Source organism: Pteropus vampyrus, unplaced genomic scaffold (assembly GCF_000151845.1).
Source record: "Pteropus vampyrus isolate Shadow unplaced genomic scaffold, Pvam_2.0 Scaffold294, whole genome shotgun sequence".
NCBI classification, from domain to species: domain Eukaryota; kingdom Metazoa; phylum Chordata; class Mammalia; order Chiroptera; family Pteropodidae; genus Pteropus; species Pteropus vampyrus.
The window spans coordinates 1,221,783-1,237,966 of NW_011889075.1; the positions used below are offsets into that span (position 1 = coordinate 1,221,783).

General features: G+C 38.5%; 1 protein-coding gene across 1 annotated transcript in view; it reads right to left on the minus strand.

The window, feature by feature from the left end:
• Nucleotides 1-16,184, minus strand: part of PARD3 (par-3 family cell polarity regulator) — a gene marked incomplete at its 5' end in the record, with an annotated part of 522,521 nt that overhangs the window by 10,580 nt on the left and 495,757 nt on the right. Inside the window, one exon of the mRNA XM_023521117.1 lies at nucleotides 8,005-8,125. Within this exon, the coding sequence (XP_023376885.1) occupies nucleotides 8,005-8,125 (121 nt within the window). The remainder of the gene's footprint in view (nucleotides 1-8,004; nucleotides 8,126-16,184) is intronic.

A 16,184-nucleotide genomic window follows, 5' to 3' on the forward strand; every position in this document is an offset into this window, starting at 1 on the left:
ATCTTCTTTTAGAGATGAAAGCCAATGGCAGACTTTGACTCAATAATAATTCACTAAAATAATAGTCTTAACATTCATTTGGAGAGCTGCAAGATAACATGTGGGCTTGTTACTTAAAACAATGGCTCCTGTGGTTGGCTTTTGTGTGAACAGGAAAAAAGCATCATCTATTGTTCTCCTCCTGCCTGGGCAGCATTATCTTATTTGTTGGTAAGCAACAAATAATACGGCAGTATACAGGACAAAAATTTCAAAGCCTATGGGCACAGTCAGTGAACATATTAAAAATATCCCGATACAAAAATAACATGTGAAGAGATTAGGCTTTACAATACCCCAGTCTCTACTAGTGGATGTTTATAACCACACACATTGGAACGAATGTATGTTAGGAGACCCACTCCGCAACACCGGTAAAATAACACATCAGTGGTGCCTTCAGCAAGGAAAACACTTCTCTGGGTGAGCTTTGCTTATGCAAACAAAGCATCAACCAAGTGTTCATCAACTACATTAAAGAAGACAGACATTTTCTTCATTACACTTGTCGAAGCTGGCCAAACAGAAAACTGAGCCATTCTAGTGTTATGGTGAGCCGTGGGCAGCCTGAGAGAAGCCACTGGAGAGAGGGAAAGCTAAGCAAGAAAATACTACACAATTTCCTTTACGCCCTCAAAAAATAACCTCCTTTTCCTTTCCTTTTCACTCAGAATAAGCTATATACATGTGTCAAGCAGTCTTGAAAGATCTGGCATTCTGCAGGAAGATTTAGTAACTGGCTTTGTTAGCTCATGCTGTTCTGTGACACACTGCTTGTGGAGATATGAAAAGAAAATGCAAGGTCTTGTAGAAATTTCAGGTGTATTTTTAAGATGTTTTCCCCAGAATTTGATTCTGACAGAGAAGAAATGTTGAAGGGCTTTTGTTTCCTCAACTGTATATTTTCTGACACTCTTCACCTCCAGCCTTATCAGCAGCAAGATCTAGTTGGATCTTGATGAACTCCAACAATGAAATTATCATCAGATGGGATCTGAAAACTTAAAATGAGTGAATGAGCTTGGTATCAGCAAACTGACATATTTCATACTATCATGCTCACTATGATGAAATACGAACCTCAGGCTTACATTAATATTTCACTCCGTTTGTCTTTTCAGAGCATACAAAAGGGTAGGTTATTAAAAAGAATCACTCTTATCTTTAAGATGAAACTTTATTGGGCCACAGATTTCAAGAAAGATTGTATACACATGACCAGCTTAAAGCAACATATAAATAAGTTCATCTGGAAAGTTTTATACTTGGCCAGAATCAAAAATAACCTGATTCATGATTTCAATGAAGACCTCATAAAAATGTAAATTGTGGGAACAGAACGACAAGCGACAATCCTGACTTTTAAATACTGTGGGTTTCCATCCCTACATGGCAGAAACAGAATAATGTACTGAGTCCAAAATTACAAAAACATTGACAGAAATGAAGAAAGAGATAATTTGTATCCACAGAGAGAAATGCACAGTTTTCAAAGAAAAAAGCATCAATGACTACAACAACAAAGTAACGTTAATGTAGGGAAACACCTGGGTAAAGGATAATTGGAATACTTCTGGAGATTCAACATATAACAAGACAATAGTTCTGTTTTAAGGGTGCAAATTACAAATAAACCTGGCCTTGTTCGTGATGAAACTGGTGACAAGCAATAACCTTTCAAGTATATGTATCACCCAGGTTACCAAGGCCATAATGATAGCAGTTGAAGATGAAACAATACATAATTATCCATCACACAGTACACTGGAGGACCATGATCTGTGAATTTCTTCATGGCTGATGTTTAAAGCCCAGGTAAAAACTATGCATGTTGCTTTTGTAAATGAGCTCCAAATTACTGGTCTTTATCATGATGATAAAGAGATATTATTTATACTATATAAAAAAATCATACAAAGCTTAGGAAAACTACACAGTCTTGGTATCACTTATTTGTGTAAAACAAAATATAAAAAAAATCTTCCATATTGTGTTTCACTAAGTTAAGCGTTTCTCTCAATTAAACAAAATCATTCTTATTTTTCCAATATAGAAGTAGACAATTCAAAAAATTAAAGTAGAAAACCAAAACTATGAATAGCTAATAGACTAAAGAAAGAACAAAAATAAAAATACTGAATACAAAGTTTCAGTACTAAAGAGAACTAGGTGATATAAAACTTTGAGTTTAATATAAAAGTGTATGTGTCACTTATGAAATGAAATTCATTACTGCTTTATCAACATTTATACAAAATATTTGATAATTTTTAAATATTCTGATTTTTCTTCATATAGATAATAGCATGTAAGCACGTGTGTGTACTCGTATATATTCAAAAATATACAATATGTAATATCCTTACGAATGATAATTTCAATGGATTTTCTACTTAAATTATGAATAATAAAGAGTTTTTCAAATTTCCACAGATGTTCGAGGGCATATATAAGAAATAAAAATAGAATGAAAAAAATGTGTGCTTTGGATGAAAACCTATGATGAAGATAATGAGAATGATGAGAGCAATAAAAAGAATACTTCTATCCCTTTGAGATTTAGAATCCTTATTTTAGCATTTCCAATATGCTGTAATGCTAATATAAATTCCATATTCTAATATAAAAATGGTAATTTAAAGATCTGGTAGAGGGTTAAAATAATTTTTATGGCACTGAATCACATGAAGAGTATAAATTGTTTACTCTGTTTAAAAGTGGCCACTGCGCTAACACTGGCAAGTATTTTCTATAGTAGGATTATTAATAATTTTTAGTGAAAACAAAGTTAACTTTTGTTTATCGGGCCCGCCCTCCCAGCCCTTTACCTCTACCCCATCATACACTATACTTAGTTATCGATTGAACTCTTGTGGGTGCTGAATGTTGAAAAGCTTAATTGCTACTAATGACATGAGTAATGGCTGAAAAATATGCAGAGCATACCAATTTCCCTCATAAAGTTTTTATAAATACACGTTTTGGTCCTAGCATATTATCTGCCTTCATCTCTTCTTCCCCAACTAGTGTTTGGATCTATTTCCGAACCCCATCACAAGCAGCAGCTGCACTGAAAATAAAGGGGCAGCTCTACAAACAAGCCAGACCCCTGTGCTGTAGGCTAATGGCAGCCAAGGGAAGCCTTATAGATCTCCACCACCCAAGGCCTCTGTGGAGAAAACGGCCATGGGTCACGAAGGCTTTGACCTGGAGGATGGGTCCCAGGGCTACAAGAAAGGAGCCTACTTTGCGGCAACGCAGGCTTTTACCATCACTAAACGGTACTACTTTTCTGCAAGAAAGGCTTTTTCCAGGTCGATTTCCAAGGACAATGACTTCCGCCCAATTTGAACTAGAATAATACTACTGCAAGGGCTGACACCTAAGAAGGCATTTTTTGAGTGAAAGCATGGACACTCACCATGAGGAAATGACAACAGATACCTCTTAAGTCTTAAAAAAGATGAAAAAAAAAAAAAACCATCATTTTCTCAAATTCCCCAGGTACAAAGAAGGCAATCTAGGGGTACGGGGTGACTGTGTACTGTTGACTGGTTTTCTAATTAAAGCAAGCAAAACCCTAAAACGGTAAGAGGAACCATTAAAAGTCCAAGACAGGAAAATAGAGAAAAGGACAGATTTTGTTTGTTTGTTTGTTTAAAGACAGACAGCTAGAAAGAAAGCTTGGGGGAGAAGAGGATATTCACATCGCAGAGGATCAATTTTCTATCTGAAGGTCTAAACTACTTTCAGTCACTACAAACCGGGGATGGGAAGGATTTAGCAATAGAGCTATTAAAGGCTCCATTATCCCATCTATCAGTCGTCTCAGCCAGCAAGTCTCCTTATGGGCAACACTCAGGTATCTGCAAAGTTTTAACAGCACACTGTACTTATGTCTGCAGCCTGCAATTTAATTCTTTTAAAAGCAACATTAAGTCCTGTCCATATCTGAGCTCTGTGATAATAACCCTAACCTCAACTATTGTTCCATTATCTTAAGAAAGATTTAAAGAAACTTGCTGTTTTATTTATAACGCACCTGGCACTACGTGGGGAAGAAGTCACTTTTTCTGCTTCTTCTCTTACTCAACTTGGGAGAGAATTCAGTTCAATTATGGAGCTAAGGAAATTTTCTGGGCCTCTGCTCATCTAAAGACCTTTTGTGCCACAAATCAGCTCCCTCAGGCCCAAACATTATTTTGAACAAAAGCCCAGGAACAGGTGCATTCGGTACTGCTAGAGTTTAGAGAGAACATTTTGAAAATGGATGAATTGAAAAGGGCTACTTGGATGAATTTTCTGCAGCATTTCTCTCTATGTAAAATAATTGGCTTGGATATTTTTCTATACGATACATCTGGTTGCACTTTGTGTGTGGGCATTTCTAACAAGCATGATAATTTCAACTAATATGGTCTAAGCTGTATACACAGCCTGAAGATGAGCTTGTGGTTCCTTAAAACTAAAATGATTACAAACCATTCCAGTGGGTGAGATCATGGTCTCATCCTTTCCAAACACAGTGACCTTTGAAGGTCAGAATACATATGGGAAAAGAAAAAAGACTCCAAGATACTCAAAGCTCATTTTGTAAAACACATAATAAAAACCATAGACCAAGCTGCATTTTGAACAACTGAGCAGCTCTTATTAGGTTAACGATGAGAAGTGATATGAAAATTAATACACTAAGTAGAACTATAGTCACTTTAAGCTCATTTTTCACATGATCAGTAAAATGGAGAGGATACAGCAAGATCCCACTTGTTTGAAAATAAAATAAATAAATAAAAAGAAAAGGTCAGCTCCTGACCCACAGTTTGGGAAATTATTCCATTCCTAAGGTAATCAGCCTGTCATCCAAATAGTTCCCTGCTCACTCATTACAGGAAATGACAATACAAGCCAAGTTGTCTGTCTAAAGCTGCTATGGCGTTTTACTATACAATAATTTGACCTATGACCTTCGGTAGTTGAGTTTCTGAAGGTACAAGATTTTCTCAAACATTTTTTCTAACATGACTGTTCACGTTAAGAAAGTAGCATAGAAACATATGCCAACATATTCACAGGCCCCACTCAAAAAGAAACAATAAAACCAAAATGTGTAACTAATCATTTCATCTCCCAATGAAAAACATCTAGAACTAAGAAGTAGGAAATGCTCATTTAGTCTGAAACAAACTTGGAGATACAGTGTGTCAATACAACGTCACCAACCAGAAATAAATCTAGTCGATCCTGGTTCCCAAAGATGTTTCACTGTTTCTCAAAGTTATATATTTAAAATATATTGCAATTTCAAAGAAGTGTTCTTTCAAGCCTTTCTTAACCACCCACAGCTGATTTGGGTGGGTGTGGTCGCTGTGCTCGGTGGTCCATGCATACCCTATTATAACCTAACCAAGATTCCTTTCTTTTGAACCAGCTTGACTGTAGAGTTCTTTTTTTCTCATCTTTCTTTTCCAGCACCAAACCTGATGACTAGACCATAGTAAGCACTCAAGAAAGTTGATAAAGTAAATCATTAAAGAGTAGAAAGTCTGAATATGCTGCTTTAAAATCCACATTCCCAGGTAAAGGCGAATGGTGTAGCACTCCCCTCGTGGTGCAGGATGGGTAATGAGAAATCCAGGAGGTCGGAACAGCATGTGCGAGAGAGCCATTGCCACGTAGAGTTGCTGTTTCCTCCTTCAGGTTGACACTGTGCCCATTACTCTTTTCAATGTACACAGTTAAGGATGTTTTCCACATATCACAAAAGAATCTCGCTTTAAGAAACCTAGTAGGGATCAATTGAGTCAATTATGTCAAACGACATAAGTAGATTAATATAATTGTTATGTTGTTACATGGAAATGACTCAATTTACTTGATCATCTAGAAAAATAAGCTACATATTTTATTAAAAATACCATTAATAGCAATCCTGTTTCAGAGGACAGTTAGAGATTTTCCTAGAGATTAAATCTGCTGAACTTGTTTTGCAACATCCCAGAGTCAGGTTAGGACTGATTTCAGAAGGAGTTTTTACTCCTAGATGCTGGCCTCATATTGCCAATTGCCTGTTCTGAGGCCCCGCCTTCCTCACCTGAACTAAGGTGAAGTCCTTCAAACTAGTACTGCTCCTCCCATTGTTCCGTTTCTCCTTTCATTCACAAAATTCACCTTACACAAACACCAATTTGATCACTGAATGCCATCATCGAAAAACTTTATAGCTTTCTGGCTTTGTGTAAAGTATATTGAAGGTGTTGGATTTTAGGACCAAAAAGGATCTTAGAGATGATATACACTCTGTAGCTGTGCTTCTCAAAGTTGAACATGTTTCAGAAGGACTCGGAGGGCTTGTTCAAATACAGGTTCCTGGGCCCCACCAATAGAAGTTCAGATCGAGTGAGTTTGAGGCAGGACCCAAGAAAGTGTATGTTTAACAAGCTCCCAGGTGATGCTGAAAGTGCTCGTCTGTGGACCACACTTGGAGAAGCTCTACTTGCATCTGCTTTACCTGATACACTCAGCTTCCTCTCAAAATTTCATTTTGACAATGCATTTAACAACGAACACTCGATCAGCTACTCTGACCCTCGTGGTTTGCAAATAAGAAAACGGAGGCCTGTGGAGCCACGTCCTCAGCTAGCGGTGTTCTGCCCTGATTCCACCCCTCTTCAAACCTTCAGTCCAGCATTAAAGCCTCCCAGTACAGTTATACCTTTCTCCCTCCTTCCTTACAACACAACCGACCTCTAAGTTCTTTGTTAGCTGAGTCATTTAAATAAAACAGGATTATTTTTTTTTACTTCAAGTCTTTCCTAACACCATTCTTCCTTCTGCCCCTACTCTCCCAAATATCTACTGTAATTATATCTCCAACACTTTGAACTGAACTCATTAACTTTTCGGACTGTACTCTCTCCTCTACTTCAGGGACTTGCATGCGTGTATGGCACACCTTAATCCTCGACATCAACCAGAACTGGAATGCCTCCAAGAGTCTGGACTCCAAAGAATACATTGTTTTGACCGCAGCTTCCTAGGCTTTATAACCCCGAGACTACTGACCCTTCTTGTGTCCTCCTAGGAAATCAGGATATCACAGAATTAATTTTTAAAATTGTTTATTCTATTCTCAATCCTCTAAGCATTGTCGGCTATGGTCACATTATCGTGTTGACTGGCCTTTACTGAAAGCCTCGGCTAGATTTTCCAGCCTCAGGCAGCCTATTTATTCATTCCTAATTGACTATCTCAAGTTTCAAAGAGATTCTTCAAAATTCCCATCATCTTGGAACTCCCAAGTCTGCTCCAATGCCTCCCTTTCCCAGAAGTGCCATCTCTGATGTAAAACACAAGGTTGGAGCACATCCTGGGGCTGGACTGAGGAGGACTCGCATGCCACACTGTGGGGTTTGCACTGTATCTTGTGGAGATTGAAAGGCCATTTAAAGTTTTGCTTTAGGAAGATCACTCTGGAGGCTGTGTGGAGGGTAAACTAGAATAGAGATATAGGCAGATAAACGAGAGGGATTCAGCAAATACACAAAGGAGCTGAGGGAGAATAAAGGAATAAGAAGTACTAAATACTGTACTTTGTGTGTAGTAGGTACAAGATAGACATGTGTTGAGCTAATTTATTCTGGCTCTGATTCTGCAAAAAATATATATAGAAAAATATTTACTGAATTTAAAAAATGCATAATTGAGAGCAAGAATACTTTTGCTATTTCTTGTCATAATGCAAATGAAATCTATTGTGCAATGGACAGATGGTGCAACAAGATATAAAATTAAATTTGCAATGATGAAACCCAGATGGAAATGAGGGAAAGGTCAATATGTTAAAGGTCAAAAGAATATGGCTCCACCTCGTCTCCTTTCATAAAGAACTGAGGTCATAGCTTAGTGCTTTCTACTACAGGAAGCTGCAGGATTATTCATTGTGCCAAAGAACCAAATACTCACCCACGGTTGTTCAAAGCTGTAGGTACGTCTCCGATCTTCTACATCTTCATCCTGCTTTGCTTGCTGGAATTCTTGCCGTAGACGCTGTATCCGATCATGGTTGCTAGGAGTTGATCTGTTGCTAAAAGGAGACGGGACAACAATGAACACCCTTCAGAAATACAATCTGTGACTTGCAGTTGCTAGGAAAAAAATGGCATCTTGCTGTGAAATGACGCTATTTAAGAGAAAGCGAATTTTTAAAACAATATCTGGGCATTTAAAATATGTTTTCATTTTGTTCTTATGATTAAAATTTATTGACGTTATTTCAGACAGACATTCAAGAGAGTGAGCGGTATTTGTAGATTTCCTTTTTTACGTAGTTCTTTAAAAAGCCTCATTTCCTTTCTGTAATCTGGCAAGGTGTTGGCAGCAAAAGTTTTTTGGAAAGGACACTGCATTAAAAGTCAGAAATACCAGGGTCTAGTTCTAGCTCCTCCACCTTCTTAGACTAAGGCACTTAACGCTGCTGAGCTATAGTTCCTTTATATATATAAAGAGATGTAAGAATCACTTTTGCTCTAAATATCATACTTGTAACAATCAAGTGAGATAATACCATACAATATAGCCTCACAAATGCACAGTATTATTTTCATAATGCCATGAGATGAAGTTCCTATTTATGAGTTATCAGAGGTCTAAACACAAAATGCAACTCTCACAGCATAAATGAAAAGCATTTTAAAAATAACTTCAGGTGGTAGTTTGATGTAACCATTTAGTTAATAATGTTGCCTTCTTTTTTTTTTTATAGCATTGAATTTTGCTTTATTCTCACAAAAATCTTATAAGATAGGTGCAGAAGGCAGTAATCTCTCTCTCTCTCTGACACAGACACACACAACACACACACACGTTTACAAATGTAGAAACTGACATTAGAAAAAGATAAGTGACTTTTTTGAAGCTCCCCAGCTGCCCAGTTAAGGAAAGTGAGACAAGAATTCAGATTTTTCTGGCTTTTAGTCCAGCCCTCATTCCACTATGCCATGTTGTTATCACTTAGTAAAGCACACATCAGACTCCAAAGCCCCTCTATTATAAAATCATACAATTTTTTTTAAAAAGTATTTTGTAAGAGTAATAGAGATAACCAAAATTAAATTGACCTTAAATCTCGGGCCATTGTTGGTCTCTTCCATCCCCTGAGCACTAAGGTGCATCCTATCAGGAAAGCTATTCAATATTAGGCGTATACCGACTCCCCAACACGACTTCAGACTTCTTGAGGACAAGGACCAAATCTTATATTTGTCAAATTTCCCCTCCAAGCTGCTAGCAGAATAAGAAGCTGGAAGCTATAAGGAAGGTTAGGTCTCTTCATTGAAAACACACTGCCCTGGTTACTCAGTGGGTATCTAAGTTCTTTTGGCTGCATGGACTTCTGGGTAAAGTAATTTATGAGAAGTAGCTTAGAAAGAGAAAGTCTGTCATAGTAGAGTACATAAAATTTTCAAGCTAATGTATGTCTTTGTATAATTCGCATATTTTGAACAATTCCAAAGGCTTAACAATGTGAAATTGAAAATGGTCACGTATAGGACCACAATATTAACATCTTCCATGAACATGGAATAGCCTTTCACCATTTAATCTACTGAGTGGGTCCCTATCACCTTTATGTTTCTATCAATTTCATTAGAGCTTCTGGAATATCTTGTCAGTGCACTCAGTTTGATTATTTTCCCAGTCAATAAAAGCTTGTCTTCCCTGTGTTCTTCTTCTGACAAATCTTTTGAACTAATTACTCTGAGAACATTAAAGGTCAATGGGTCTGTAAAATGTGCGACCTGATGACATGAGGCTTCGGCCCACATTTGGGCGCAGCTTTAAAACTTGCCCTCTACACTTCTGAGCCAGGCAGGTTACTATTCTTACCGGCTTTCAAAACATATTTGTTCAAACAGATAAGTTTTAGTACTGGCTTCCCAATGTAGCACCCAATCTATAGAATTCCTTACTTCTACGTGAAACTGTGATGGTGTAGGCACCAGGATCATTACAGTCATAAGACAAAGACATAGGAAAGTGAACGTTCATTGATCTCATTGCCATCTTTCCAGCTGTGCTGTTTTTTTGCTCCTGGCATACTTCATAGCTTTTAATAGGAGGATCATAGGAGGCTTGATTGGCAACGTATTTTAAAAGTTTAACTAGAAATATTTCTCTATTATTTTTATGAAGCACAGACAGTTTTAATCCCGAAATTATTAGGTTCACGAAGTCCAAACTGTTGATGAAAACTGACTTCCTATGATTTGTGATTAATTAGAAGTGAGTCTCCCAACAAAGGAAGTTGACTCAGTGTTTTTAATTTTATATTTTGGTGATTTCCATATTTTTCACGGTATGAGTTCTGGAAGTCACTTCTGTCCTTATTTCCAAATTTGAGCAGCTGGTGAAACCACTGTTCCACTTTCTTTTTTTTTTGCTTCTTTTCTTCCTATGTTCTAGAGAACGCCAATCAACTTGACCAAGACTAGGAAAGTCACTCTAAGGGCTGAAATTGGAAAGCAAGCTGCAATGCTTTTCATGATTGATGGTGACTTGCAAAGACTGGAAGACCTTGGGGAACAACAGTTGGCAGTGTAAAGGTGAAATCCTGGCTTCAAGAGATGAAATCATTGCAGGTGCTCAGTACTGCTTCTCAGGCCAGTCTATAGTAGGCCAATAATTCACATTTAGACCTCTCTAAGTTCTTGGTTAGGTCTTCTGCCAAGAAAGCCAAAGGAAATTTTAAATATTCATTAGCACTGGTGGCTGCACACCACAATCAACTTATATTTAGGTTCACTGCCAACGTAAAGTCGCTCATTATTTTTTTGTGAGGACTATAATAAATAAACTACCTAAGTTGATCAGATGGATGAGTGAGACAATAAAACTCTTAATGAGGAGTCAGTAAATCATAATTTCACAATAGTCAACAGAAAGGAGGGACAGGTGAGGAGGGGAATTATAGAGATGCCTTTTGTATAAAAAAATCCACACAGACTGTTAAGTCCAACATTAACACTTAGCCTCCCTTATAATTGGTATTTGTAGCCCAACTAGAACTTTCCTTAAAACACACACACATCTGTGTGTGTGTATGTGCGTGTGTGTTTGTGTGTAAACTAAATGAAGACAGTTGGTTTTGGTTCAGTAACAATCTCGCATTTTTTCTGACAGGATTAGGGAAAGGTAGATTGTATCATACACTATGCAGATTCCTGTCCAGGCATGCACATCGTCACCCTGAATATAAAAATATAGAACTCTAGTCTTCCCCACCCATAATTCCCATGAGGATTGTATCTTCTCCTGTCAGAGGGACATTACGGGGTGCACTAGGCTTTAGAACCTTCAGATTGGACTACTGCAATGCACTTTGTGAAATGTACCGATTTATGCTAACTGCAGCCACGGTCCTATTGGCAGGTGAGCACTGGAGCCCGTCCTGCACCTGCGCTCCACAGGATGACAATCCTTAGGTAGAGTGAATGAGGAAAAAAACCTTACAACAGTGGTTCTCACGCACACACATTGTATATGAGTGTCATCCAGAGTGCAGCATTTTGTAAAATGCTGACTGACTGAGGCGCCCCTGGAGAGCTCCTGATCCAGTCAGTCTAGTGCAGGACCCAGGAGTTTTTGTATGTTAGAAAGCATTGCAGGTGTTGTATGGACAAAACTTTGGAAGTAATATGCCCGCATATTATTCATAATCGGGACAAATTCCAATTCCCGCAGAGCGATTACCTAAAGAGTGAAGGAGACCCCACTGCCCTGGAGATATCCACGTATACTCTGTGACAAATGGGAGTAATATGCTTGGTCGAGACCCTTACTCGATTCCAGAAGATTGTTGTCCTGAGAGATACGGGCCTGGCATTGCCTTCTAATTTTTTTAAAGAGGAGTCAGAACTACAGTTTTTCCCTCCACATTTTTAATGTTGGCTTGTTTTATTTTTTTAATCCTAGGTGAGCAAAAAAAAAAAAAAAAAAGAGTCTGTTGCCTGCTAGCTTGCAACCTATACTTTATATTCTGGAGCTTCTGCTTATTTTATATGTTGCTTTTCTAGGCTATTTGCTTTCACAGTGCCAAGACAAGGCCAGTGGTCCCCTGGTAACAATCTCAGGAAACAAATATTAAAAAACAACAATGACTGAGCACTGTCCATAATCTCACCTCTCCCAAATTGTCAGCTCCCCCTGATCACACTGCCCTGCAGGCTTGAGTTCAGACCTGCCTTTTCAGACCAGCGTATAGCTGAGAGAGGAGTTTGAGATGTGACTGATTAATTCTTTATGGACTAAAAATACTTTAACATTTACATTTCTAATTATGCAAAGGAAATCTGTAAAACTAGAATAGAGGGCATAGCTTTAAGATTCAGAATTCAGTGGAAGGTACTGAGAACAAGCACTCATCCTTTTTTTTAACAGGGAGGTGCCATGTTGGTACACACTCTCCCACTCAGAGAAGGAAGAAAACATGAAAGGGAAGAGGAAAGGAGGGTGGAGGGAAAGAATCATGGCAGGCTTTCCATGGTGCTCAGAGTGGGAGATGACTATAATCTCTAGTGTGAGTGAGAAGCTACCAAAGAAGAGAGGAAAATATATTTGCTTATCTCTTTTTTTTTTCTATAATACCCTCTTCTTTTCTCCCCATCTTTACAATTCTACTAAGTCAGTCAAAGAAATTAAATTCCACTTCCTTGAAGCCTTTCCTAACTACTCCAGCCCACATTCATCTTTCTTCAATTCTTTAATAGTAATTGTCCTCTGACTCAAATACCATTTTACTTTATTTATAGGACTTACATGTGTATGTTTTGTCTTTCTTAATCATGTCTTCATCACAACCACTTAACATGTATATATTTTGTATGCCACATCCCTGTGGCAGGGTAAATTGTTCGGCAAATATTTGTGATGCAGACTTTAAGGTGGGCCCGTGGTCCCTGTCTCCTGGTAGTCACGCCTTTGTGCAAACCCCACTCTTGAGTGTAGGCAGCCTGTGACTTGCAGTGAAATGGGAAAAAGGTCAAGGAATGATTACACTGACGTGATTAACATAAGAACTGTGTCCATCTTGCTACTCTCTCTCTCCTTTCTGGCTTTTAAGAAGAAAGCTGCCATGAATCATACAGCTGCAAAGAATGTTGCCAACAACCCCTGGAGCAGGGAAGTTAACTCCACCTAGTGAGGCCACCAGGTGGGAACCCAGCCTGGCTGATGCTTTGATTGCACCTGGATGAGACCCTGAGCAAAGGATTCAGCTAAGCCTTTGCCTGACTCCAGACCCACAGAAACAGATATAACAAATGTGTATTGTTTTAAACTGCTAAGTCGGTGCTAATTTGTTATGCAGCAATAGAAAACAAATACCATCGATGTTGGCCTTAGCCATGTAACTTGATTTGGTCAATAGGATGTTAGTGGACGTGATGCAACTAGGGGTTTGAAATGTAATTGCATGGTGGGTTTGCTCTTATGTTCATTTAAATAAAAGATAATACATTCCCTAAATCTTCCTCCTTCCTCTCTTACACACACACACACACACACACACACACACACACACATCACCACCACCACCAAATCACCTTAAACAACCTTAGAGAGGTGGTATATACTTATTAAATTAATAAGGTGGTCTAGAAGCAGAGCCCTATGCCCTGCCCACAGCTGCAACCAAACAAATATTGCCTGTTGCAAAAGCGTGTTGGTTAGAAGAGCAGAATAAAAGAAATCATATTTTATGAATGAGTTTTGCCATTTATGTGGTATCATTTATATGATTAGTCACTCCAAAGTTCTGGTCTCTGAGAATAATTGTACAAAGTAAATAGCGTTATAGAAGATACCACTGAAAAACGTCACTGCCAGAACCTAACACATGAAAATAATCAAAAGCGCTTTCCACTAATGCTAGTAACTACAGCCACTAACGCCCCATGGAAATCTATCCAGTTGCTTAGGGTGACTCCTCCCCATCACTTCACCCGAAGCACCCCATTCTGGCTCTGTGATCTCTGAAAATCAGCCCTCATGAGACCAGAGCAGCAATGTAGGTGTTTTCCCAGAGCGTAGTGAAAATAGACTTGTAATCAGGTCATTTGGTAAAATTGAACTCACTCCTTGTTTCTCTTTCAGGCAGACTGGTGACCTGCTAGAATCTGGGTCAATACACAACTCACAAAGAGATATTGCTGGTTAAAACTTAGTTTGGTTTTAAAACTGGTTTTATTTACTTTGCCAAGGGTCTAGGAATTAACAGATGTCCTTAAAAGCTCCAATTTACAAAAGATTAGGTACAGTGGAGATTTTTGTTAACCATTATCCGCTTATATCTTCAGCCTTTTCATTTTTGCCACAAAGTTCTCAGCCCTAGCAATTTACTTTTGGATGTACACACAAAATTCTATTCCTAATGCTAGTGAATTTCACACCTGCACTTGGCACCCAATTACTGGGGACGTAGAAGGACATTACTCTTTTCCCAATTAAAAAAATACAAAAGTAAATTTCCAAATTATGTCTTGAGATCTTGGAAACACTGAAACTCTACACTAGAAGGTTTGTCCTGTTGTATTTCTATTTCTCCCCCAGGTATTTCATGCCATAGACCAGAGGGAAAACGCCAGAGTTCTGCTAGCTGCCACCTTCTCTGCTTAAGGAAACTCTTTCTCCTCCACTTGCCAGTGCTTCAAAGTCCTGTCATCTTCCAGATTCTGGGATTCTACAGTCAAGAGTTCTGACACATCATTGTGGTGTGCAACCCAGTATGCTTAGAAAGAAGGTCATACAGTAAAGCTTTCAGGACTCCACTTATGCTCCAAGATCCCGTTTTCCTGAATTCCGACTTCTCCAAGTCTTGACAATGTCTTTCAGCAATGACACAACCTTTACAGGAGGTTTCTGTGTTTTAGTCACTTAGTTGAAGGAAATGTATCACTTTATTCACTTTGTTGGTAACGACACAAATGATAAGACCAAAGATCCAGTACATATGTAAACAGCCCACCCTTCACGAGTATCATTTTCTTTAGAAACATTTTCACTGGAGAAAAATTAGAGCACCTTTCCCTTCCTTGTCCAAGTACTGATTCTTCTTGTATTCTTAAAGGGAAAACTTTTAGTCCCTTATTTGTACGAATGGCAAATCTAAAATTCAGCTATTTCATGGATGTCACCTAAAACAGACACCAGGACTGAAGCAGGCAAAAAGCGAACCTGGAAAAAGCATATGTAGGGCAAGCCCAACATGTAGCTTTAGAAATAGGCAGCCAGCAATGACCACAAGAGTCTCAGATCATTAAGCAATGTCTTACTGGGATGTCATGCACGAATGTACAGAGTTGTTATCCTTTCAAAACAGACAGATTGTCAGCATGATAAAGTGGATACAAACAAGTTCTTGAACAGGGACGACTAAAGCTTTGGGGTGAGAAATGTTACCAAACTAAAAAGGGTTACTAGCACAATCACCAGCAACCGACGCCTTTCTGAGACGACAGGTGAATAACATTCTTCTCGCTTAGATATTTTTCTGTACTGATTAGCAATTCCATAAAATATTCCTGATCTTGTAATCGCCAGACAAATAGTTATAATCTACAGATGTCAGAACTGAGTTCTTAATTGCTGTAAATTAGTGAGCGAACACAGGTTTCTCATTAAACCCATTATACCCCGTATGTTAAAATGGAGCACTTGTCATGAGTTTTCTTTCCTGGCACTAAAACCAGGAGCAGTCTTTGTAAAATCTTAGGTACAGACAGAGAAGCAGAGAGATATTGCTAGGGTGTCTGTGGCAGGTTCCTCTCCCTGAAAGCAGGCTTATTCTTGGGAAGAAAACCTTTTAATGATAAGGAATTTGTTACCTAAATCTTAATGGTGAGGAACATTGTGCCTCCATCTTTGCTTACTTAAGACAAAGTAGTGTCATCCCTCTGTGAAAGCTTTTGCCTCTCTTAGAGGAACCTAGAGCACCTCCTCCCAGGGCACTTGGGTTTGCCTCCTGTCACCTGTGCAGGGAAGAAAGCATAAATTGCTACATTAAAAGAAAAAGAAGGAACAGACTAAAATGCTGTGGAAAAGCGAACTCTGAACTTTTGGATTCGCTAAGTATTACAGCAATCTGGTTT